The 27,179-nt window shown below is 45.1% G+C and overlaps 1 protein-coding gene across 7 annotated transcripts in view; it reads right to left on the bottom strand.

Moving 5' to 3' along the window:
* LOC309342306 (uncharacterized protein) overlaps window positions 1-27,179 on the bottom strand; it is a 477,018-nt gene that overhangs the window by 17,523 nt on the left and 432,316 nt on the right. For 2 of the 7 annotated variants that reach the window (XM_081862832.1, XM_081862833.1), the window contains exons 8-9: window positions 14,154-14,265; window positions 9,658-9,725 (exon numbers count right to left, since the gene is read on the bottom strand). In XM_081862832.1, coding sequence (XP_081718958.1) covers window positions 9,658-9,725; window positions 14,154-14,265 — 180 coding nt within the window. Of the gene's footprint in view, window positions 1-3,962; window positions 4,795-8,421; window positions 8,479-9,657; window positions 9,726-13,293; window positions 14,072-14,153; window positions 14,266-27,179 lie in introns of those variants that run through there. The other 5 variants (XM_081862829.1, XM_081862830.1, XM_081862834.1 and 2 more) reach the window with 5 other exon arrangements.

The following is a 27,179-nucleotide window of genomic DNA, read 5'->3' as shown; positions in this document are numbered from 1 at the left end:
TCCCTGGCTATTGAGATCAGGCAGGTACGTTCATTGTACACCCATTAAAAAACATTTTAGGCTACCCTATCTAAACATGTAGAATGGTGGCGTGTGTTTTTCAGTTTATGTTCGATCATTCGTTGAACATGTTGAATAGCTGTTCTTAACTGTGTTTTTACCGATAATTTTGTTCTAATCTTTTCATAAACTGCTTTGAGGTTGTATTACAATCAAGTGTTATATAAATCTTGTAAAATAAAAAGATTTTTTGAAGGAAGGAAGGAAGGAAGGAAGGAAGGAAGGAAGGAAGGAAGGAAGGAAAGAAAGAAAGAAAGAAAGAAAGAAAGAAAGAAAGAAAGAAAGAAAGAAAGAAAGAAAAGACTCTCCAGTGCGTCCCGACTGAATTAATTCATTGAAACATTTGATATCAAGGAGGCAAAATCAACTTGGGTCCCAAGTGGCTTGCAGACTTCTGCCTAAATAACCCCCTGTGAAGGAATGTAGTTTTGTTTTGTTTTTAAAGCAAGTTCTTCTGACGGTATCTGTAAGGAATAAATCACCAACGATTTCTCTTTGGCTGGGAACAGTATATGTTTCCCTTATCCATCAAAACGTTTCTTTCTAACGCATTAGATCCTTGCTCTTTCTTCCGCTAAAGAAAACGTTGCCTTGCAAAATGTTTAATATGTTATCAGCCTTTAGAAGAGAGTGACGGGGTGGTGGTGGGGAGCCCTGCAAACTGATGGGAAAGGAGCCCAGTGGCTCTTGGGTTACCGTTCTCTAAGTCCTGCACTCTCTTCTGTTTGGGGCCTTTGTTCGGAGTCAATCACCCATTGAAAAGCAAGCCCTTCAGCTTATTATGCATTCTGTGTCTGAGGTGACCAGAACTATTTCCTGCATCTGGCTCTGGGTGCTAATTACCAGCTCAGGCACCTTGCAAATACCTCCGAAAACCTGTCAGCCAGGAGGAAGAAGCTACCTTTTCAGGCTTACACACTTATTACCTGTTCTCTTTTCAACTTCCTAAGTTGGAGCTGTCTCAAGACAGCATTTTCGTGTTGTTTGCAAGTGACTCTCTCTTTTTCCCTCTCTCTCCTCCGTTCTGTCTCCCGCCCCCCAACCCTGCAGAGTGCTTTTCTTACCAGCCACACTGGTTGGTAGGCAAAAGAGAACAAGGGCAGGGAGTAGGGGGAACTACGCAGTAAACCCGTTTCTCCAGGAGAGGGATTTCATCAACTGAAATTTCCCGCCCCTTTGTTGCTGGTATTTTCTCTCCTGCACCACAAACCACACACTGCACATATGTATTATCTAAACTTTATCTCAAGTTCTGACCTATTTCTAATGGCTGAGCTTGAGTGATTGCATCCTAAAGTAGCAGCAGCAACAACAACAACGACACCACACACACACACACACACACACACACACACACACACACACACACTTTTATTGTACAATAGGATACAATAACCATTAAAGTAATTTATTGATGAGGAATAAAACAAGAGTGAAATGGCTTTGCCCCTTCTCAACTTTGTCCTTTAAAAGCTATCCCACAACCAAGAAGATCTTACAGTGCTTTCAGATGAACTAGGAGTCAAAATGCCACTGTATGAATTCAGAATCGCATGGCTTGGTTAGGTGAAAGACAGGATCGGGATATCCAGTGGATTCTTTGTATTTAGTATTAAAATGGGGGGGGGGGCTACCTTAGGCATGATGAGAGATGGGTTCCCCCCTCCAAAAAAATCATTCCATCCCAATTAAAAACACACACTCAAACACAAAAAGCTGCTTTGTGAAAGGAGACCTATACCGTAGGTACCACGTGTTTAGGGGGGAAGGGGTTCAGTTGAGGAAATGTTGCAAGGAAATGGGTTTAAAATTATAATCTTCCATCAGGCAGCATACATGGTATGCAAGTCGCAATGTACCTCCATTTTATCCACACAGCAACCCTGTGAGGTAAGCTAGACTGAGAAAGTGTGACTGGCTCAAAATCACAAAACAAGTTTCATGGCACAGTGAAAATCTGAGCGTGGGTGTCGCCGGTCCTAGTCAGAGGCTATGACCCATGGGTAGACAAACTAAGGCCCGGGGGCCGGATCCGGCCCAATCGCCTTCTCAGTCCAGCCCGCGGACAGTCCAGGAATCAGTGTATTTTTACATGAGTAGAATGTGTGCTTTTATTTAAAATGTATCTCTGGGTTATTTGTAGGGCATAGGAATTCATTCACGCCCCCCTCCCAAATATAGTCTGGCCCCCCACAAGGTCTGAGGGACCTGCTGAAAAAGTTTGCTGAGCCCTGCTATGACCACTATACCACACTGTCTCAGTATCTAGCCCAGTGTCATCTTCTGACCAACAGGGGTTATCTGGGATCTCAGAAATGGTTTTTCCCATCACCTAGCACTTGTTGGAGATGCCAGGAATTGAACCAAAAACCTTCTATATGCAAAGCAAATGCCATATCGCTAAGCTATCCCCACCCCAAGAATGCATTATTGTTGCTGCTGCTGTTACTGTTATTTCAACAAATATCCCACCTTGTACACCTTGCTGCCCTGGGCAGCAAACACATTGATACTAAAAAAAAAAAATTTTTTAAGTAATTGAAAAACAGTTAAAAACATTCTGAGCTGTATCCAATGGCTGTCCTACTCTGATTATGCACGCCGGAATTAACTTAGGTCCATCAATTTCAATGGGTCTACTCTAAGTAGGCCCAGCGCTGACTACAATCCACTAAAAACAGTTTAAAACACTGTCTCAACCAGTGATTTCTGAGTTTACCAGGAGAGGTGAGACTCTCAGAAATGTCAAAACACTATCCCTCAGTAGCTGAACCCCAATTTTCCTCCAGTTATACTTTCAGTGGAATTTGGTAACTGCCTTAATCTAGAATTTGTTCAACACAGAAGTCTGCTTTCCAGCATCTGCACACGCAGAACTATGTGATCAACCTTCTAAATCATGACCTCCTAGTGTATATGTCACTTACTTATTACCAATTTAGTCAGTTGTCATAGGTTCATAAGGAATAGAGTAGGGATAAGGAACAGGAGGCCTATCTGGAGTTGTTGGACTACCATTAACAGCATGGCCATGGTCAGGGATGATGGGCATTGTAGTCCAACAAAATCTAGAAGGCCATGAGGGTTCCTCCATCCCTGTTCTAGGCCCTTCTGCTCTAAAGAAAGACACATCAGCCCCAAACCACAGCATTCTGATGACACTATGCCACAGTCAGGAAGCTAGAGCAAAGGACTGATCATTTTCTTAAAACTCAAATCAAATTAATCTGATTAGTTGTGCACAAGGACAGGCAGCTCAAGTATAAACTAGCAACCTTCAAACACAGACTACAGGCATAATCATGCACACGTCTAGCCAGAATCTCACTGAGTTCAAAGGGACTTGGTCCCAGGTGACCTTGTGCTGAATTGCTGCTTGACGTGCACTTAGCCGATTTGAGAATTTTAAATCACAGTGCTAAACAATAAACATGTATTAATACATAGGGCATGGTCTATCAAAGTTATGCATCCATGTCTCATCCATTTCAGTGGGAGAGTTAAACACATAGGGAGATGCCCAACTAAGTCATACTCAGAGTAGACCCTCTGAAATTGAACGTCTCTTAATTTCAATGAGTAACACTAGCATTGTTGATGACCTATGTTTGATTCTCTCCTATTGAAATCCATGTGTTTTCAGTGTTTTTATTACTGGCCAGACCATGCACTCTCTTTTATTTATTTTACGGTGTATATAACAGCATTGAATGAATTAATGGGCAGCATCCAGCCAAAGTTAAACCACTTTATACACCACTGATTTCAGTGGGGAAAATGCATTTGGTACTAACAATGCAAAGCAATGCATGTTTAATCAGAAGGAAGCCCCTCTGCATTCAGTGGGGCTTACTGGAGCTTTAATCTCTCTTGCTGACATCAGCGGGAATCAGAATGCTTACATTTTGTTGGATTGTAGTTCTCAGGAAAAAAACCAAAGCTGTAAATTTGTTTGCTGCTGTTGACTTGTTAATCCATCATACTTTGGGGTGCCTGGTCTGTTTGCATCAATTCCCATGTTACTTTCATGGATAGCAAAGTTTCCCACGTACATGTTGGAGAGGTATCTGCAGCCTGAAGTTTAAAACAACAATTTTGGATATCACGCCTTTGAAAGCCTGGCCCAAAGTGTTTCACAAGTGTTTCGATTATTTTTAGTACAGCTTGCAAACTTGAAAGCAGGTGCAAAATGTTGACCTGGATATCTGCGCATGCTTCTCTCTCTTTTTCCCTCGTTCCCTCTTTCCTAATATAATTTCTAATTCATCCCTTTATTTCCCTAGCTTTGGGGGGGTCTTTTTTCCTCTGCACATTTCTCGGTGCAAGTGGTACTCCACCACTCTGATGGGGTGCAAGGGAAGAAAAAGAATCCAGATCACAAAGCTTTAAAAAATTGTGCAGAGTGAAACAATCCTCCTGCGGACCCCAGCAAATAAAATAACAGCAGTGGAGTGATTTGCAAGCATGTAACAGGCTTTTTGTCTCTGTCTCTTTCCCGGTGCCTCAAGGGGGTTTCTGAGTTCCTTCTCCACAGGTTCACAATGTTTTGCCTCTTGGCTACAAAGACCCCAAGCTCCAACCCCTCTTTGGAGAGCTCACCTCCCCCTTCAAATCTTTCACATGCTGAGGATCACTAACAGCAGACTGAAATGTTCCAGTGGGGTGCAGGGCACTGGCAATTTAGGATTTCAGCAATCCAGGATGGATTTTCAGAGTGCATCAGTGGTGCTCAGGCTGAAATTAAAAACAGCCTTTCAATGTATCTTTAACTCTTCCATCACCAACTCTTCATTAAAAAAAAGAGAGAGAAAAGAATATGTAGGGCTGCTTAACAAAGTTTCCTTTGGCAATGATAGAAATAGTGGGAATCTGATTTGCAACTTGAATTTAAATCTTAATAGCTTGCCAGCAATATAACAGCTCTAGAAATGATTAGATTTGTTGAGTTTGCCCTGGTTTTATTTTATTTTGTGTCTTGCATTTGCATTCTGGAGATCATTCAGCAACTCTGAACGGTTTGTGAAAAGCAAACTTTTAAATGTAATGTATATATATTTTAATGTAGGGCCCTGTCTTTCTACAAAACAGCTCACTCTTTCTGGGTGGCTTGTTAAATTGTTCTGCTGTGGATTCAGTCCACAATTGACTGATCCACAGTGGATTACTGTGAGATTCTGCTTCTAGTGTTAAGGACAAAGGAGGCAAAGTTTCAATTTCTGGCTCATTAGGAAGCACTCTGCCAGGGATTGAAATGTGGAAAATAGTTTAAAGTGTGTGTGTTTCATTATCAAAAGAGCAGACTACTCAAATCAGTTCATAACATGAACAAATGCTATAAAACGAGCTTGTATTTTAAAAAATAAACGCAAAACAAATGGTTGTGAAGTTTGAACTTTGAAAGATAGTTTTCAAATCCTGAAAGCGAGTTTATTTAGAGGACTTCCTTTTCTAGCAACCTTCTAAAGGCACTGAGTCCTATACACAACTTAATCCCAAGTAGACCAAGTTAGATTTGTGCTGTAAGCCACACTGTTTGGAAGATCCATTCATCCAGAGCATTTATACCCCATAGTAGCCTACAAATTAATAAATAAAAAGTCCCTGCTTTTGGACCTTCAATTTTAAAATGCATGGCACGAAAGGTAAAACGGATGGGAAGGGAAGAAGAACACAAGCAAATTCATCCTGTTCTCCTACTATCTGCTTTGCAATCTCGATTCATGGGCATTTAGCAACCAATCCTTAAACTACTGCTTACACTTTCTGCTCATATTAAGTGAAACTTCAATTTGGGGCTTTGATTCTCGTATATACACACACACACGCACGTATTCTTTGCTCCTCATATTCAATGCATCATCAAGTCATGGTCCCAGGGGCATGGTTAGAGGACACACTTTGCAGCCTCCTTGCTGACGTTTAATAGATCTGGGCCTGGTCACCACCTGGCTGGGAAACCAGTGGGTCCTGGGAACCTCCCCATGTACACTGCCTTGTGGGATAGGACCTCCTACCCAGCATGATTCCTCTACTCTCAGGAGAGCGGGCTGAGATCATGCATACAGCCTGATATACCAGCATGCTAGGATAACAAAGCAGGCTGCTAGCTGATCACAACTATCTCCCCAAAACCAGGGAGAGAGATTCAATTATAATCTAACAAGGACTTTTACTGATTTTTTTTAAGCAGTGAAAAGAGTTTTGCTGATTGACTAAAGTTGCTCCCACTTGGTGTCCCAAAGAACGGGCTACTCAGCTGTGTGTCCTGCACAGTGACTGAGCAGCCTTCTGGAGGCCACTTGCCAGTGGTGGGTGGGGATAGAGGCAATACGGGCAGAGCAATGAATGCAAATTTTCATTTTGTACAGGCTTCTGCACATGAAGAACTATCAGAGTTCTAACCAGGCAAGCAATGGCAGGGAAGTGAGGGCTGTAGCCTGGGGAGAGTCCCAATTGCCCGGAGAGCAGAATCTCAGGGCCTGAGATTCCCCATCCCTATTGTAGGGTCTGCTGTGCTGGGACTGTCTCTTGGGAGTGTTAGCTGACTAGGCGTTCAGAGAAGTTGGTACTGATGGTGCGCTTGAATCCCAGAGCTTTGCCCAGCAGACCCTCATAGTGAAAACAGGATGCTGCTGGTACTGGAGGCGAGGAGCAAGGCAGCTGGGAGATGTGGCTTGAGTCACACATACCCCAGCGGCTTCCACAGCCAGCCAATCAAAGGGCCTTTTCTCTTTAAGCCTGTATGCTCAATGATTGATCAACTGACTAATTAAAGAGTCAACTATAGATAAGTCTGCATAGTGCTAAACCTCAATATATTTTGAGGACAGCGAAAGAAGCGTGAAGGAAGTTTATTTTCATAAAAGAAAAAGTGGGGAGAGACAACCCAAACCCCTGCCAATAATTCTCCAAAGGAAAATCTATTTTTGATCTTGTCTTCTCCGGTCCATATTATGCTAAAATGTGCTGGAGCTAAGAGGGTCTCTGAAAAAAGACAAAAGTGCCCCTCAGCACTTTTGCCAATTAAATCCTCCCCCAAATTATCTGTGAGTGCTTTATTAGATTAATCTGCTGCTTATGTTGACGAAAACTTAGCGCTCTGGTTGATTTTTTTTTAATTAATCTTTTAAAAACATCTTGTCACCCACATTGAGCCAATGAGACAGCATGATATATTAATCCTCAGAGTTTTGTTTTTTTAATGCACAGCCTAGATCATTCTCCCCCTTCCCCAAAGGCAATTGTCACACTAAAAAGACAAATTGTTTTCAACTTTATTAGAAATCCTGCTACTACTGTGCAGCGTCCGCCAAAAAACAGAAGGCTGTCAGGAGTCATCCAGGATGGTTGGGGTCCAGTAAACTCCAGAGAACAGAGCTATTCTGTTGATGACCTTCGATCAACAGCCCTAGTCACTCCACGTCAGTCAGCCGGACAAACAAACAAACAGCCCGATCATATGCCCAAATGCACATGATGGATGCAGATGTGAGGCTCTGAAAGGACCCCTTTGCATTCAGAAACACCTGCAGGAATTCCAGAAGCACTGGAATGCCTTCTACCCTAATGCATCCGGGGAGGGGGTGTGTGGATCCTCACACATATCTACACACACACAAAGCACCTCATCCCAGGGGATGCTGCTGAGCATCCCTTGCTCTCCCGTCGAGGTCAGCTGGGTCCAGGCTTGGTTGTGATAGAACAACTCCTGGAATTTGTGCTATCCCATCCCTGTGGTGAAGAACAGTGGGGAAGGGGAGGGGGAGTTCTTCCTGTGGCATTCCCACAATGCCTTGCACCTGCTTGGGAAACCAAGAATGAAAGGATTCCTTTCTAATCTCTCGGCCTAATCCTCAAACCGTAGTTACAGCAGCAACGTCTCCCTCGCCAGAGAGAAAGAAAAGGCCATCCCCGATGTCAGTTTTGTGTGGGCAGTGCATCCAACTAAAAAGTCCATAAAAGGTGGCGGAGGAGGGTGAAATCGATGAGGGAATTTTACACACCTCCTTTCTGGAAGAGCCCCTGCTTTTTAGGCTGAACAAAAGGGCTGGCATGAAATGGGTGTCCATTGCCACCAACGTCATGGGCTTGTGGCACCTGCACACTACGGCATATTTCAAGTTTCCTCCCTGCTGTTAAAACAATTGCCTTATCCAAGATAGTACATTTTGCTATTTGAGGGTTGGGTACAATGCAATACCTCAAAACATGTAAGTAGCATATTCTCCTGAGGGACGTTGTCAGGACCCTGAGCTTGACTGAACAATGACTACATGAGCCAATGGTCTGGAATTGCAACCCGTGTCCGTGTTCATGCCATCTGCTCTCTTATAAATCACTAAGCGGTTGCAGAACACATACCTAACTTCAGTAACACAGCAAGGATGGGGAGATGGCAAGACCTGCCCCAGGTGCAACCTGGCTGAGGCACAAAATGGGCATTAAAGGTCATTCATGTAATATATTAATAGTTATCAAAACAAATCTGAATTCTGTTGCATTCCCCCCCCCTCTTGAGATTGGAATAATGAGGCGTGGTGATGGGTGAAACGTGAGATAATCACTTTTTCTGAAAAGTTTGGTGCAAGAAACAAAATCTACAACTACTTTTTAACTCACTCCAAATTTTACCAGTCACTCTCATTTTGGATCAGTCCAAAGGTAAATCCTGTTTTGGTTTATTACTTTACTCATCACATATAATCCATTGGCTATTTATTTTCAATTTGTGTGGAACTTGGTCCTGGAAAATAAGGACTGTAGGAAGCACCAGTTTATTTTGCAATTTCCGTTTTCCTTCTGGGTTCTTTTATAGGAGAGGTGGTCTCACACGACATTTTCCAACCTGACTGTGAGGCCCCTTAATGCAAGCCTAGATCAAATATTTCTTAACTCTTTGACACCCATCTCTTCTCCTTCCTTTTCTATATGCTTTTTATCAAGGTATTTCACTTTTAAAAATTTGAAAACTTGCATTTTTAGCAACCAGATGCATGGCTGGCTGTGCAATTTGAAGCTGGGGAAAATATCTAGCCTGCTCCTGAAAAAAGCAGCAGCTCCAGAATATGTCACTCTCTCACCCCCCCCCCAAACTTCCTTATACATCTATCAGACTCCCTTTCCTCTCTCACTGCTCACATGATGCTTTGTTTATAATTGCCTCCAGAGACAATGCCAAGTAACATTTCACCCCCTACCCCCAGTAGGTCGGCTAGATTCAGGGCCCCCCCACACAGCAAAACTTTAATTTTTTTCTGATGTCCCTGAGTGGTGCTTTTCTTTCTCTATTCAACTTGTGCCTACATTTTGGGTTCCAAACAAAGCTGTTCCCTGGACCTCAGAACTTCTAGGAGCAGAACTGGGTGCAAGCAAGTGCCAGACATTGTCCGCTCCTAAAGGATGCCAGGGAGCTGAGCCGCCCAGCAGCAAATTAGAAACTTTTGGCTCCTAAAGAATGAGCTGGGTTGTTTGTTCCTGCTCTCTGCAGCTGCTTCCCCCCTTCTCTTCCTCCCCCCCTCCCCCCCTGTTTTTTGTGGTTTATTACACACAGGGTCCTTGATGAATGGGAGCCCCTGTTTTACAGTACACCCCACTTACAGGACTTCTCTCCAGGCCCACCACAGATCTGACTCATCAGCAGCAGGGCACCACCATCATAATTCTTCCTAGAAACCAGAGGATAAAAAGGGGTTTGTTGGAGGTTGGCTGGCCTGCCGAGAGTCCTGCCTGCAGGCCCTGCTAATGCCATAGCTAGTTGTTCAGGTCTTTGGCCGAATAAGGTAACAGAAACAAAGATTGTTCCCTTGTTGGGAAGGGCGACTGTGCCCAAGTTTGGGCCTGGGAGAGTGTGTGTGTGTGTGTGTGTGTGTGTGTGTGTGTGTGTGAGAGAGAGAGAGAGAGAGAGAGAGAGAGAGAGAGAGAGAGAGAGAGAGAGAGAGAGAGGCAGGGCACCCGTCCAAGTGGGATTAAGCCTGCGAGTGCAACTTTATGAGGTCTGTCTGGGTGGCGGAGAGACTCTCCAGAGTGGAAGGAGCCAGTTCAAACATAATTTATGACATGTCACTCATAGTTAGAGGCGGCTGTCGTTAAGAGTTAATTGTTGCATTGTGTTCAGCGTCTGCTGATAAGAATTCTATAAGCTGCTTACATGTTATCATAACTCATGGGTAACAAGAGAGAGAGAGAGAGAGAGAGAGAGAGAGATGTAGTAAAGGGAAAATGAAAGTGATTACTCACCAGTCATCATCAGCAAGTGAGTGAGAGGCTGTTGTGGGATCAGTGCCCCAGGTGTAACTCACGGGCACCTGAGGTTAAGCTCCCCTTGGCCAAGGACTCATTGTGTGGGCCACTGATTTAGTCATGCTCTGTCTACATCAATTCCCCACCTGTACCTTGGGAATATTTATCCCCAGTGTGCTATTGTACTGTAACTAGACCTGCACCGTAATTGCTACTGGCCACAGAATTACCGTATTTTTCGCCCCATAGGATGCACCGCCCTATAGGACGCACCTAGGTTTTTTTTGGGGGGGGAATAAAGAAAAAAAATTATTTCCCCCCCAGGCACGGGGCTGGCGTGGGGGAAGCCTGAGCTTCCCCTGACCCCAGCCCCCAGAAGAGCCTGCTATCCGCAAGCCTAGGGAGCAGCGCCGGTCTTCCCAGGCTTGCGGACAGCTGTGCAAAGCCCGGGCGCGCTGAGGCTTCCTAATGCAGGCAGCTCTGCGCGACCCTCCGGAGCCCGGCGCAGCTTGGCGCCAGGCTCCGGAGGGTCGCGCAGAGCTGCGCGGACCCCGGGAGGGCAGGCAACTCTCTGCGACCTTCCGGAGGCCGGCGCGGCTTGGCGCCGGGCTCCGGAGAGATGTGCAGAGTTGCACAGAGCCCGGGAGGGCAGGCAGCTCTGCACAACCCTCTGGAGGCCGGTGCGGCGTGGCGCCGGGCCAGAGGGTCGCGCAGAGCTGCGCGGAGCCCGGGAAAGCGAGAGCCTCTCGTTCTCCAGGCTTCAGCGAATGCCTGTATTCGCCCCATAGGACGCACCCACATTTCCCCTTCATTTTTGGAGGTGAAAAAGTGCGTCCTATAGGGCGAAAAATACGGTATGTTCATCCCAAGAACCTCAGCTTTCACTTATTTATTTTTTAAGTTTCAAGCCCTCAAACACTCATATACTGGCTTGAAAGTGCATGGTTGTTGTTGTTGTTGTTGTTGTTGTTGTTCCTTGTCGGGGGAGGGGGAACAATTTTTACAATTACTACTTGCCTTTATAAACTCGTCCTTCCTCCGCAGAACTCAGAGCAATAAAGAATATTTCTCCTCTTTCCTTTTATCCTCATAACAACCCTGTGAGTCAGGCCATGCTGATATAGAATCATTGCAATTTAAATATATAATATAGAATCATTGCAATCGGAATATTCAACATAGGATGCATCAACAGCATTCATGAGAAGTGGCTATGAAACTTCTGTTTAAATGCTTGCAGTAAGGCAGAGGAGGAAGTCTGTTCCACATTGAACTGTTTTTCTTGTCGGCAAGTTTCTCTGAGTGTTTTACCAAACTCTGCCTCAGATGCCCATCCTCCCCGCTGCAAATTATCTAGCATGAAAGGCAGAATTTGTGCATCCCTCCTGCACAAGTTCTAAATGTACAGGAACTCTTGAGAGTAGAGGGTGTGGCATATGAATCTATCAAATAAAATTAAAAAAGAGTAACTTGTACAATTCGCTCTGGGAGAGACATGCCAGTTTCACCCCTCCCAGCTGACACAGACAAGAGTCACATCCCACTCTCCCCCCCCCCCCCCGCTGATCTGGATGCACAAAACAGTTCTTCATTCATCCCTAGCTACTGCTTCGTGTTGCCTCACAGAGCCAAACTAGTTGTGCCCCATTTGTTCAACCACCTGTTCGCTCTGTTCACAGATAAAGCAGGGAGGTAAGTGATTTTAGCATCAATAGAGGCACGTGGTGTCATTCCAAATTCAACATCCTCTCTGCAGATCCACGTTGGCTCTTAGAAGCAGGGGTCTTGGCGCGGGCTGTGCCTTCAGCAGCAACCCACGCCCTGGTTATTCTGACAGTTGAATGCTGACAAGGCTTCTCTGATGCGCCCGGCTTCAGAATGCAGCTGCATGTTTGCTCATGGCCTTGCACTGCCGCGATCATATTACGCCCACCATGGTTGTCTCTAAAGAGAGGGATTGGCTTTAAGCCTGCGCTGTTCTTTTTTAAAGCTCTTAATGGAGTAGGCCTTGGATGTCTTAAAGACCTCACCCATCAGACCCAGGCTTAAGGAGATCTTGGCCAAGACATTATCTACTGTTTCAAAAATCCACCATTCCTCCCTCCGCCAGCACAGATACCCCGTGTGGGTCTTGCCTTCCATTATTTCACCCCTTAAATTCCTGCATGCTGCATTTCCATGCTCTGATGTGTGGCGTGCAGTTTGCAGCGAGAAGGAGGTGCACCTTTGTGAAGGTGAGTCCGCTGCTGGATGACATGTTGACCAAGGGGTATTGGGGAAGCTTGAGTTCAAATCTGCATGCTGACATGGAGTTTCTGGGTCTTCAGGAAGTCAGCCCTATTTTCTAGTTAGTTTAGCTGAAATAGCGGTCGCCAACCACCACACAACACTGCTTTAAGAAATAAGGACCAATGGACTGATGAGGCACATTGCATACATAAACTGCTATATAGATTTAATGACAACACACATACACACGCAATCAATCAATCAATCAATCAATCAAAACCCCAACAACCCTCCATTAAATAATAAGCTAAGACAGGGACAAGATACAAAACAGGCCTACTGCCACTGTTGCTAGCTAGCTGAATGGCCTTAGCACAATGCTGTGATAAGAGGTTGTAGAAAAAACAAAGCTTTCTAGAACTAGCCCGGTTAAACTCTCATTTGCTGAGTGCCACGTTTAAGATTCAGAGATGATCAAATTTTATTGACTAGCTTTATTTTGCTTAGGTAAAGTTTTTTAAAATTCCCTTGACTGCCTCTCATGACAAGACAGATTGATGGCTTGAGGGGAACTGAGGAAGCTCCCTCATACCGCGTTACACTGGTCCATCTAGCTCACTATTGTCCACACTAACTGGGTGCAACTTTTCTGGATTGTAGGCAGAGGACATTCCCATCCTTCCTGGAGATGTCAGGGAGCAATGTTTGTTGTGCTGATGGGTACATTGTGTAGGATAGCTGCTTTCAGTTCATCGCACCTGCTATTTTGCAGGTGGGATTCAGTGACATACCAACAAATTCAGGTCACACCAACACCGTATATTTAAAGCCCTCTTATATCACTTCAGCAGCCACGGCTCCCCCTCCCCACAAGGAATCATGGGCATTGTCCATTGTTAAGGGTGCTGAGAGCTGTTAGGAGGCTCTTAACAAACCAGTTATCATGATTCTTGGGGTGGGGGAGGGGAGGAATCCATGACAGTTAAAGTGATATAGGGGTGGGCTGCACTGATAAAGTGGATTTGGACTCCTGCGCAACGAGCCCACTCCCAAAACAAACCGGGCCATTCTGCAGTAATGAAAGTTATGGGAAAGTGCACTGGAAGGGGTGGAATCACCACTGTGTGACACAGTGTCATATCAAACCTCCCCACAAACAAATCAGAATGAATGCTCATTTGCATGCAGATGGATAACGTTGAATACTCAATAAACACAGGGCCGGCCCACCCATGAGGCAGACTGAGGCAGCTGCCTCAGGTGGTGGAACCCCAAGAGGTGGTGTCCCCATGGGCACTCCGCCTCTTTCACCACTGGCAGAGCAGCATTGAGACGACACCTTTCCTTTTTGTCTCAGGCGGCAAAACAGGATGTGCCATGCCTGAATAAGCAGGTCACCTGGGGCCAACCGTTGTGGCCTGGGCTTGTGGGTTGATTCAATGTGGTGGGAGCAGGGCTGAGTCCTCCCCAGCAGCAGTGGACACTGAATTGGTTCCTTGCAGCACTTATGCTTACTATGGACCTTGTTTTGAGGCAGATGCGTCTGTATTTAATGAAGGATAGATGTGTAGTTATTCTGGTACCCAGATGAGATGCTTCAGGGTTGAGAAAGACATTTTACTTACCTGAAATCTTCAGAGGAAAGGTGGGCTCCCTGCCTTTTCCGCTGGAGCACCAAGGCCAAAGACACAGCTGAAGAACTATGAGGTGAGCTGGAGTTGTTCCCCAATAACACACCTTTTGGGAAGAAAATCAGTGGGAAGGTTTGGCTTTAACAGTTAGGCTCCAAACATAGTTGCATATACCTAGCCTGTGGCAGGCTTTTCTGTGCAGGTGGACATGTGCACCCACATCCTCACAGCATGGGGACCATTGTGGGCCAGGCCTAGCACCTTAGTCATATTTGACTGTACATCCTGACACAGCTGTGGTGTAGTGACCAGGAAGCCTCTGATTCACATCTTGCTTCTCCATTGAACTCACACTTCCTCAGTCTTTATGCCAATCCATCTGCATATGGAATGTGAAGAGAACTGTTACAAGGAGCACAAGATAACGTAGATGGAACTTTTTTTTTTTTTAATGCTTTGAAGTGCCATATAAATCTATGTAGTCCTTTCATAAAGTTTCCTTTCCAGCAAGGAAAGTTATGGCCGGTATTCTGCACACGCGTCCTATCAACACAAAGACTTTTGACTGTGCAGCAGAACTCCCCTCCCCACCCCCCACTCTGCTATGGGATTTTCTCCAACCCTGCAAAACAGATTGGGGGAGGATGCAGGGCACACTGGGAGAAGAGAGGGGGTAGTTCTGCTGCGGAAATGGAAATCATTGCACTAACAGAATGAGTACATTGGCTACTACTCCTATGTGTGGGAGCAGTTTCTCTGCTTTGCTGGATCATGGAGAAAAGAAGAGTCCTCACTTTAAAGTAGCATGTGAATAGAAGGGCTGCAAATGACATTGAATGCAGCCTTTGGCAGATGGGCTTTTGCAATCTCTCATTTCACTTGGGAAGTTGTCTCCCAAAATACATGCTTCAGATGGTAGGGCTACTCACACATGGAAGAAAAAGATGTTTGAGCCACTTCTGAACATGTAACGGATCCACATGTTGGGGAAAGGAAGGGCCAAATTGGTCAGTCACCAGGGATGAGGATGAGATTTTGTCTTTTCTTATGCATTTCAGTTTTATACCTGTTTACACAGAAACAAGCCCTTCTGAGTTCACTGTGGCTTGCTCCCAAGTAAGTGTACATAGGATTGCAGCTTTAGCACATAGCAGTAATTAAAGTTGCTCTGCAGGTATTTCAAGGTGGGTCCCCCTGGCTGTTCCCGCTCTCTCTTTATGCACAGAATTGTATTCTAGGTGATGCCAGTACAGCATTAAGGAGCTGATCATTACAGATAATTTCTACAGCTCTGATCAGCATGCAGTGCTCAATTTTTCATTCAACATTGTAAGAGTTACATCCAATACAGAGTACATCATGCCCAATAAGAGCCTCAAATTTACAATCATATTACATTACTCTAATAGAAACTCTTCATGTCTGTTGACAAACAACCCAGATCTTCCCTCCAGACCAGACCAAACAACAGTAATGCAAGTTCATTAAGCCATAATTTTATTTCAACTGAAATGTCTCACCTGTGGTATTTTAGGTTTTCATTTAAGGCCCTGAAGCTGTCTTTTTAGACAGTTCATCTTTTTGGACAGCTCATCAGATTCCCAAGTCCTTGCTGTAGTCCAGCACTTAAGAGTGAAAGGGCCACCCAATCCCACAGGAAGCTGAGTGATCCCTGATAAATCTGATTAGCTGCAAACATTTCCACATCAGCTATCAAGACTAAACTGAACAACAGGAATCTTTTTTGCTGCATTGTGTTCCTGTGACTTCCACCTTCTTCACTGAAATTTGTCTCCATTGACCCTCCTGCTCTTGTGCTCGTCTAAACTCCAGATCCTGCTCCTGGTCTTCCTGGCAAAACTTTGCATGGATAAGGAGAGCCTGATGGATTAAGCTAATGACCCATCTAGTCCAGTATCCTGTTCCCCACAGTGGCTAACGAGATACCCAATGAAAGCTCACAAGCAAGACCTGGGTGCAACAGCACTCTTCCCTCCTGCAATTTCTAGCAATTGGCAATCAGGAGCATTACTCCTTCTGACAGTGGAGGTGAACATAGCCAGCATGCCTACTGGCCACTGATATCCTTTTCCTCCATGAATTGGCCCAATCCTATTTTAAAACCATCCAAGTTGGAGGTCATCAGCGCCTCTTGTGAGAGCAAATCCCATAGTTTAATGATGCACTGCATGAAGTACATACTTTTGTCTGTCCTGAATCTTCTAACATTCAGCTTCATGTTCTGGTGTCATGAGGGCAAAAAAACTTTTCTCTGTCCATTTTCTCTATGCCATACATAATTTTATACATCTCTATAATGTCTCCTGTCTTCTAAATGTTGGATTCTCTAGCAACAACAACCCAAATGTACAAGGTGTAACATCTTCCCCCCTTTCATAAATTAAATATTAAGTTATCAGGACAGAGTAGTTCTCAGGACAGTGTCTCATAGTGCAACAAATTTAATCCAGTTTGAAACCCATTTAATTGTAAGACGCTTCCCTTTCCGGCTCCAAATGCTGGGGCTTAAGTTGCCTTTGTCAATGCTCTGTAGCCTCTCCTCAGAACTGCAGTTCCCAGGGCTCTTTGGGTGACAGCCAAATCAGTACAAGAGGCTTGATAAACTGGTTCAGATTTATAGAGTCCCGAGAAGACGCTGGGTGTTATTCGCACCAACCAGAGTGTCATGGTTCTGCTTTTTGAAGTTCCTCTCAGCAATGCCCAACGGGGAACTTGCATAGGGAAGTAGGTTCTCCTTTGAGTTTCGTATAAGGAACTCATGAATTCCCTTTCTAATAGCCTCTGAAACTGCTGGTTATGTTCTGTGTTATCCACATGCCTTCTCCCCTTCAAAATTATTTCTAAAATTCAGCATCAAAGTAATGCAAGCACAACAAAGTTGAATATATTAAACTGCCTTATGTCAGGCCATGGGTCCACCTACTGCACTATATTCTGCTAATCTGACTCCAGGTGGCTCCATGAGATTTCAAGCAGTGGCCTTTTCCTGCCCGCCTACCCAAGTTCCTTTAACTCAGAGGTGGGGAACCTCAGGCCTGGGGTCTCCCATGCAGCCCTCTATGTTTCCTTATCTGGCCCTCAGGACTCTCCTGGACCATGCCCCTTCCCCAGGTCACATCCTGCATCAGTTCTCCTCTGTGTCCTCCTTGGCTGCTTTTACCTGGCTGGAATATGATGCTTTGTACTGGCCTAGATAGAAGATGGAGAAATGTGGGTGGATGTAGACATCTCTGATGTTCATGAGGCTAGAATGTAGCCTTTTGTATGAAGGTGTGAGTCACATCCATTAAAGCTCTGCCCACTTTTGCCAGCAGCCCTGCCCACTGCTGACATGCGGCCCCTAGAAGGTTGCCTATGAGGTCGTATGGCCCTCAAACTGGAAAAGGCTCCCCCCTCGGCTTTAGTTAATGATGCCAAGAGTCATACATTGAATTTTCCCATACATGTTAGGTGTTCTACCTTTGAGCTGTGATCCTCAATCCCAATATTTTGTGAACATTCTGATAAACGAGAAAAGCACATGCTCATTGTATGTCAACATTAATTGTATGCAGGTCATCTCAATGAAGCTTATGTGGGGAGAAGCTCCTGGTGGATTATGCTCTGTGGGGTGCCAGAGACTGGCAGGGCCCTGATGATTGTGCAATGGAGGCAACGGGGCCAGAGGAGGACCCAGGAAAGGGGGGGCAGCAATTTATGGGGTTTAGGAGAAGGGTCCTAGCAGTCAGAGAAGGAGGTGGGGGCACAGGGCAGGTTGGAGGCAGAGGACGAGGCTGATCAGGTGAGGAATGGGCCAGTCAAACTGCTGCCACCATCTACCCTGCTGTCTCCTAAGAACCAGGAGGGGCTTGAAGAGGCAAGCACAGCAACGATTTCCAGGCAGAAGTCGTCTCAGGTTGCATGCACACACTCCATCAGACAAGGGTACATAAACCTGGGGGCGCATGGTCCCACTGTTGCGTCAAATGCTCCACCAGGCACGGATCTGGAAAATAGCTATGAAGGCACTAGAAGTGTGTGTGCTTTTGTCAATAAAGTATTAACTAGCCGGCATTTGCCTTCCTTGGCTGGGTTTGAACAGGACATGGGGTTAGCTCTCCCTCCCATTCTTCCTGGTGCCCACACTCTGAAGTATCCTTCTCACCTTGCTCTGTACAAGAGTGTCTCTATACATGAGGACTACATGAGTAATGGTTGTAGCACTGGATTCTATTTTTGTAAATAAAGCTGAACAAAGAATCCACTTGCTAAGGAATTCAGAGTTCAACATATTTGTTAGCAAACTCCGGCGCTGATAAAACACTTACATAAAATTATCTATGAATGTTTGTTATCTTGTGCCGATTACATTTCTTCCCCACATTAGAACTGGATCCCATGGAATCAAATCTGCGCTTAACTATTTGTTTTACAAAGCAGAAGTGGAACAGCCCAGTTAAACCAGCTCACCTTCATTCCAGAGCATTTTTTGCATACCTTGTAATTTCCTTGTCTTAATTTTTTAAAGCACCTGTTTTACTTGGGCACAATCCAAACAAAGTTAAGCACTTGTCAGTCCCAGGAAAATCAATGGGATTAGAATGTGCTTAGCTTTGGCTGGACTGTGCCCTTAATGTTTTGTTAAATCTCAGGATGGTTGCATATATTCCAAAGTTACTCTTTTGAATAAAGAACCTTCTTTAACAATTCCTGGACTATTCCTGCCAAGAAAAGCAGAAGAGGCATTTTAATACATACATTTTAAGCAATTCTGGGAAGATACCTAGACAGTGAAGGAAAATGTCTATTGTGTTCTGAATCTATCCATTTTTATTTACGCATCTGTTATTTATATGTGGATGCAAAAAGAGTTTTGACTTCCAGCACAAAGGAAAAGCCTCCTTTCTACACCAAAAACCAGGGATGTCCTTAACGTTACAAGCAAGATCTGAAGACAAGGATGGGAGCAGCCCTCTGCAAAGATTCACAAACAAACAAACAAAAAATAGATAAATAAATGCTAACCAGAAAGTAACCACTAACAAGGATTGTTCCTCCCGCCCTGCCCCCCCCCCCGCCCCATCTCAACCCACTGCAATTGTTTTTTAATATGCTTTTAATGACCTGGTTTCCTCATACCTACCTCCTTGCTTCCCAAACTGTTTGTACTGTCCCCAATAACACTCAGTGGAAAGCTGTCATTCCTCCCTAAATCCTTCCTTAGGTTGGATGCGATGCCGACGTTAGACAGGGTCAAGAGGTCACCATCGATTTTGGAGGCCACCTGGAGAGTCCAGGCCGTGAACTGACTCAAAAAATTTATATCAGAGCTGGAATGGCCCACCTCCCAGGGTTAGGCCTTGGCGAACATTCTGCCAGCAGGATGGGGCCTGCCTGCCCCAGCTCAGAAAGAGGCCAGAGTTGTTGACCCTGTTAGCTGACCTCTTCAAACTTCTGGAGAATTTTTCTGGCAGTTACCACGGCGACTGGGCACTCCAAGCTTATCCTTCTTACTGGAAGGGGGGCGGAATTAAGAAGAAAAAATGTTAAAATCTATCTTGCAGAGATGCCTATCAGAGATCAAATACATAAAATGTTTTAATTGTTTGCTTTTTGCGCTGTCTGCTCTGCCATCAAAATTCTAACATCAAGAAGACAATTAATATAAAAAAAATGTTTTGAGTTTCCCATTAAAAGTGAGGAGCGGTGCTTAGAACAAGTAGCGTTGCCTCTTCCACCACAACAGCTACTTCAAGATGTGCTGGTTAAAAACCAGAGCCAAGCATGTAAATACAGTCCAACCAATAATTTCACCACCAACATCAACAACTAAAAGCCCACACATCAAAACTTTATTGGCTTCTCCTTTTTTAAATGGTCCGATAGAAACACAATTTATTTATTTATTTTAAAAATCCTGCCTGATATAAATGCTAATTGTCTCCGTCTTAAAATTGTCCAAAGTAAATATTATACTATAAAATGATAGCTGCATGCACGGGAGGGAGGGAGGGAAGGAGTAGAGGTACCGACTGGCTTTCAGGAAAGGGTGTCAATTACTGGATGTAAGCAAAGTCGAAAAGAAAGTTTGTGTGCCTTAGCAAGTGCCCCAAAGGATATGAGGAGCAATCCTAAGCATGCTTTCTCATAAATAAAATCTCACTGAATTCAGTGGGATTTTGAGTATCTTCACAGAACTAAGTTCATAAAGTTTCTTGGTGTCTGGAAATTAAATAGAGAGACAAGTGGTTCAATGAGTCATGTAGACTCCATAAAACTCCTCTTCAGGATTCTCTCCCTACCCCTCAATTCTTTATTTAGGAATTAACACAGGGCTGCAAAATCACCCTTATATGACAAGATATAACATATCAAATAATGGTTTGGTAAAAGAGTGAACAATGGGAATAATGGAGTACAGCAGAATATCAAATACATAAAAATGAATCAATGAGCTAATTATATTTAATCAAGAAAACAAGTTTCAAGAGGCTAATGGAAATGGGAAGAAACCAAAAAAGTATGGGTAGAGAAGGCAATAAGAAGAATATTCTGCAAAACAATAGCTGTAGAGATATATTGTTATAAGAAGACAACAAATCTCTAAGCAAAATTGTTAAGAATAGTCTGAATGTTGAGGCTTTAGCTTCCAATGTGCAAGAGTGCGTTCAAAATGAGTCCTTTTGCTCTTTGCGCCAGATCAATCCACATTGCAGTAAGCTAACTGAACTTTAGATTCAAGCAAAGATTCATAGAATTTTAGAGTTGGACAGGACCATGGAGGCCCATTAAAAGGTAAAGGTAAAGGGACCCCTGACCATTAGGTCCAGTCGTGGCCGACTCTGGGGTTGCGGCGCTCATCTCGCTTTATTGGCCGAGGGAGCCGGCGTACAGCTTCCGGGTCATGTGGCCAGCATAACTAAGCCGCTTCTTGCAAACCAGAGCAGTGCACGGAAACGCCGTTTACCTTCCCACTGGAGAGGTACCTATTTATCTACTTGCACTTGGACGTGCTTTCGAACTGCTAGGTTGGCAGGAGCAGGGACCGAGCAACGGGAGCTTACCCCGTCGCGGGGATTCAAACCGCCGACCTTCTGATCAGCAAGTCCTAGGCTCTGTGGTTTAACCCACAGTGCCACCCGTGTCCCCATGGAGGCCCATTACTTTGGGCCAATCAGTGCACATAGCAAATGGCCATGATCCGGAATTCAGAATGCTCACAACTCGGTTCACAATCCAAGACACGCATCCCATGCCTCTGCAAAGCATCCAAGGCTGGATTGTGTCCCACAGAAGATTGATTTGCCTGGATCAGATTCCCAGTAGATAGCCATGTTAGCCTGCTGCAGCAAAAATGTTAAGGAGACAACTTGAAGGTGAATACATTTGCAATAAAAAAAAAAAACTTTTAAGAAGACTAACAAATTTATCACAATGCAAGCTTTTGGTAGCTAGAGTCCATTTCATCAGATGCATGGCATATGGGCGCTTTTATAAGGTTGGTGCAAGCTGAAGCAATCACATCGTGATTTGAAATGTGAATAGATACACCCAGTCCACATTCTCAGTATTCGGCTTTCTCTTTGAAAAAAGAAGTACATACAGACAGCTGCAATTGGAGACTGCGGAAGAAAGATCTTCCCCAAACCCCTCCAACCTCAAGTCTTCTGTTTATCAGTGCCAAACATACCACACCTGCAACCTTTCTATGAATTCTGCCAGCCAGGGTGGACAATGCTGGCTTACATGGACCATTAGTCTGACATTATAAGGCAGCTTCTTCTGCCTTGTACAGAAACTGGCTCCAAATCTCAGGCCTCTACAACAGAACTATGTCATTCAGAGAGGGGTGGATGTGTTATAGTGAGCACTGAATGTAGCAGCTCACTGGGTTCATTGAGTGATCAGTTGGGACAGTGAAGCTTTTCTTTTGACATTTTCTGTCACATTCTTGTGGAACAGCTCTGTCCATCCGAGAGCGTGCCCTTCCTGGTTGCTGATGAACTCATGCTGTGGGTTGGTGATTCACATGAGAACCATGGTGCCAACTCATTCCCGGGTGACATGGTAAAATGCTGACTGTTCTGCCCACAGCCAAGCACCCCCTTGGCGACATTACAAAAAAAAAAAGGCCTTGCGGCTGGTAGAGCTGTGAGCTCCTCAGACCGGAAATGAAATCTTAGTCTAGTTTGAAAGCAGAAAAGCCTGAAGTGGTAGGATTTCATCAAGAAAGCCTGCAGCTCCTGAGTCACACACTTCATGGGGAGGAGATCCGCTGGATGCTGGTAGGATGCAGAGGTATAATGAGGCCAGAAAAGAAGACTGGACTTCTGTATCATTAATAAAGGTGTAGCAGAGGGAGGTTGGAAAAGTACACATTTTCTTATGTCTACAACACTGTGACAGTGATAAACTGTACCATCAGAACACACTCTTCTGCATTTATTAGATGCACAGAAGTGCTGACTTCCACTTCACTTCCATATCTAATTTCAACCTATGCTTGGGATGGGAGTAAGCCAAGGCTATCACAGACGTACCTCTATTGATTCCACCATTTGCTGCCTGGTGGCGCTGGTGCTGTGGGTTAAACCACAGAGCCTAGGACTTGCCGATCAGAAGGTCGGCGGTTCGAATCCCCGCAACAGGGTGAGCTCCCGTTGCTTGGTCCCTGCTCCTGCCAACCTAACAGTTTGAAAGCATGTCAAAGTGCAAGTAGATAAATAGGTACCACTCTGGCGGGAAGGTAAATGGCATTTCTGTGTGCTGCTCTGGTTTGCAAGAAGCGGCTTAGTCATGCTGGCCGCATGACATGGAAGCTGTATGCCGGCTCCCTCGGCCAATAAAGCGAGATGAGCACCGCAACCCCAGAGTCGGCCACAACTGGACCTAATGGTCAGGGGTCCCTTTACCTTTACCTTTAAGGCTCAGTATGCATGTGCTGATGTTACTTAGGGGAGGGGAAGATTCACAGGCTGGTGGCTCAGAAGGGACATGCCCCACAACCTGCTTTGTTTTGTGGGGGGAAGGTGTCCTAACCTGCTTTCCTTTTGTTACAGTCAGAGCCACCAGCTTTTATTTCCTCCATGGAAATAAATATCTCCCTTCATGGCTATCTATGGAGAAACATTTTGCAAAAAGCATTCACAAGGGTGCCCAACAAATCATTTATTTCCATTTTGCTCAGGTGTATTCTCACAATATCTGCTCCCACACTGGCCAAACCTAGTCCTGTCTCCTGCTCATTTTCTCCTTTGTCTGTTCCTTTTGCCACCTGCTAAATGTTTACCATCCTGCCATCAACCCTGCAAACATACTCATTTTCCCCCAGGTAAGAAAGTGAACAAAAGAAGTTTGTGCAAAACCTTGCTTTCATTATCCACATCCTGCCTGTTCATTGTATCCCTGAATCCACTACCATGCTTCTGAGGCATAAGACCCCTGCAGGATTCTAAATAAAAGCAGACATACTCAATGGATTAATAATATTAAAAAACAAGCATTCATACTGGATGGTTTTAGGCAAGTCATTATATCCTGACCTGCACACCTCTAGCATAAGCAATGCCTACCTCACAATATAATACATTTTGTACTTCAGAAGTGGAAATAGACCACCTCCAAGCATGTTGTATAGATGACCCTTTTAATCCAAACATGTAGATCCATGCAAGGATCTACATTGGTCAACCAGAATCAGCAATGATATATGTCTGCAGCCATCCCCACTGTTCCCTGTTGGATGAAGACTGAAGACCACATCAAGAGAAGCAGCAGCAATGAGTATGGCGGAGTGCTTAAGTTACAGGAGCCCACAAATCATCTTTGTGATGTCCCCATAGCTACTGTTTTTCATAGCTTCTGGGGGTGGAGTTTGTGGGCTTTCTTAAGGACTGTCCATTTTCGCACACACATTAATCCAAGCACTGATCAGGTGGTGAATCTCCTTTGCCCAAACTTGGCCAACTTTTCCCTACTGACCCCAAATCAGTGGTTGTACAGTAGACTAGAGGTTCCAAAGGGGGAAGGAACAGCTGAGTGCTCAAATGCATAGTGTTATGGCATCCCAATAGAACTATTTCCTCCTTCAACTGGTATTCATAAATATTACTGCCTCTGACTGGCTAGTAGCCACTTATATCCTAATCCAAATTCCATAATTCAACTGTGAGATGTGTGATTAAGTACTCCCATTTGTCAATCCTGAACCTTCCAACTTTCAGCTTCATTGTTCTAATACTATGAGAGAGGCAGGAAAACTACTCTTTAAGCCTTTTCTCCAGGCCATGCATAATTTTCACTAACTACTGCAACCACCTCCTGCCAACCTAGCAGTTTGAAAACCCGTCAAAGTGCAAGTAGATAAATAGGTACCGCTCTGGCGGGAAGGTAAACGGCGTTTCCGTGTGCTGCTCTGGTTCGCCAGAAGCGGCTTAGTCATGCTGGCCACATGACCCGGAAGCTGTACGCCGGCTCCCTCGGCCAATAAAGCGAGATGAGCACCGCCACCCCAGAGTCGGCCACGACTGGACCTAATGGTCAGGGGTCCCTTTACCTTTACCTTACTGCAACCACACAGGTTCTTAACTTCTGCTACACAGAGACACACAAAAATAAAGAAAATCTCAGATTTAATATTTCAAGTGTTCAAGAACCAATTAAACGGAACAATTTTTTTTTAAAAAGGAGGTCAGGAATTCACTTGAATATTGCTCAGATTCCAGCACTTCATCCCAATTCTGGACTTTCCTGAGAAAGAATAAGTCAGGTTTTATTTGCATTGCCATTAATCCCTAGGCAAGGTACAGATGGGGAACAGGGTTGAGGACCAAACAGTATGCGTTTCTTTAAATAGTGAGATTAGCAACTATAGTGCAGGAGTCAATAATCATCTATACCATATTTACTAACAATTTTTTCAGAATATTCCCACCGTCTCCTGATGTGGACACAAGTAAAAGGATTCACAGGGATTTGTGAGTTAACATCCCATCGGTTGAAATGTGTGTAAGCACTATTGTCAGGGCTGCCTCTAGGTCCCAGCTCACAGAGGACCAACGCCAGGCTGATATTATGTACAAAAGTCTTTATTGAAGTATAATTTCCATTTTAAAGCCAGAGCGTGCAACCCTACGTCTAGACTCTAGATCGGCGAAGTCCTATCTGAATCACTTCCCCTTCCGCACCAGTTTAAGATCCTAGCCCTGCTCCACCTTCTGCGCTGCTCTCTCCTCCTCTGGGTCCTCCTGCCCGCTGGGGCATTGCCCTTCCTGGACTCTTCCGACGCTGAGTCGCTTAGCTCCTCCCCCTGCCTCCGGCGTGCTTTAGGACCCGGTTCCCAATCCTCACTCTCTGCTGTCCCGCGCTCCTGTACATTTGAACTTGCCTCTCGCGCCAACCCAGTGACCTTTCTCCTAACCGTTACACTACTTCTGTCACTGCTTCCCTCTTCCGGGACACTAGCCGGATCTGACCTCCCCTCCGTTGTACGACTCTCCGAGGGAGGCGTGGTCAGCTCTGCCTCGTCTTCTCTCCCTGGTGGGGGAAGTACTGGTCCCGATGCCTGGGACCCTTCCCCCCCACTCTGCTCTGGTGGGGAAGCTGGTCCTGATTTCCAACTACTACTCTGGGAGTCCCTGCTCCCCCCTTGCTCCTGGGGCGTTCCCCTTGGGACCCCCCTACCCCTGGCCACTGGCGCTCCCTTCTGTGAATCTTCCGATTCGCTGGAGAGGCTCATGGAATCCCTCGGACCACTGTCTCCTCCTACACTGCCCTCGGATTCCTCCCCCTCGCTCTCCATCTCCCATCTTCCCTGTGCCTCTGCTCCTGAGCCCCTGACAACTATGATGTCATGAATTGTCCCATTCTGATCTGGCGTGCATGGGTTATTCTGCCAGCGGTTGTGATATATGTGTGTGAAGTGAGTGAGTGAGTGTGAACATGAAGGATCTTGAATTTTTTTGGCTAATACAGGCTTCACCAACCTGGTGCCCTCCCATCAGCCTCAGCCAGAAGGTTGGCAAAGCCTGGTCTAATACACAGTCTCTTGGAAGAAGGTGACAGCTTGTCCCCATAATTGCATGGAGTTATTTGTGTGGTATAGTATTTTTAACCTCCATACCCTCCCTGTGATTAAAAACAACAATAATATGTTTGCCCTCATAAACGGTGTGCTTTTTAATTTTTATTAGCACATTGTGACAGGGATGCCTGCAATTGATTTTTTCACCCTCCTCTTGCTAATCAGCCTGGAGAACCCTCTCAGCTGTAATTAAAGCCCATATTACAGGCCTCTTGGTGTTCACTTGTCTCTTAGCTTACTGTGCCATGAAATACCGTACATCAAATGGAGTACTACTGTACAAGATAGGCTCCCTGCCAACTCCCAGGGCTATTATACAAGCTTGCCTTCCGTGTCCACACAAGATGCGAGCATCATCTCAGGCACAACATCAAGAGAAAAACGGAAGCAATCTTTGGAGAAGGGGAGATAGAAAGAGGGGCATTGGTTGTGGGGAATGGGGGCAGCGGGTGGCCTCCTATACTTTGTACTTCATGAAGCTGCAACCAGTGGTGGACCCACATTTTGGGGGCCCTAAACTGTTGTACGGGCCCCTTCACAACCAACAACAAATTCTGGGTAACCACTGTTATCTTCTTCAATGGAGTTGTTCCATAATAATAATAATAATATTTATTATTTATACCCCGCTCATCTGGCTGGGTTTCCCCAGCCACTCTGGGCGGCTTCCAACAAAGATTAAAAATACATTAAAACATCAGTCATTAAAAACTTCCCTAAAGAGGGCTGCCTTCAGATGTCTTCTAAACGTCAGGTAGTTATTTATCTCTTTGACATCTGATGGGAGGGCATTCCACACAGCGGGCACCATTACTGAGAAGGCCCTCTGCCTGGTTCCCTGTAGCTTGGCTTCTCGCAGTGAGGGAACCGCCAGAAGGCCCTCAGCACTGGATCTCTGTGTCCGGGCATGACAGATCACCACCATTTTAAAAAGAAAT

The sequence above is a fragment of the Podarcis erhardii genome (genome assembly GCF_964252035.2).
Source record: "Podarcis erhardii genome assembly, chromosome: 5".
In the NCBI taxonomy this organism is placed as follows: Eukaryota; Metazoa; Chordata; class Lepidosauria; order Squamata; family Lacertidae; genus Podarcis; species Podarcis erhardii.
The sequence above is the reverse complement of the archived record's forward strand: the minus strand, read 5'-3'. Positions and strand labels throughout refer to the sequence as shown.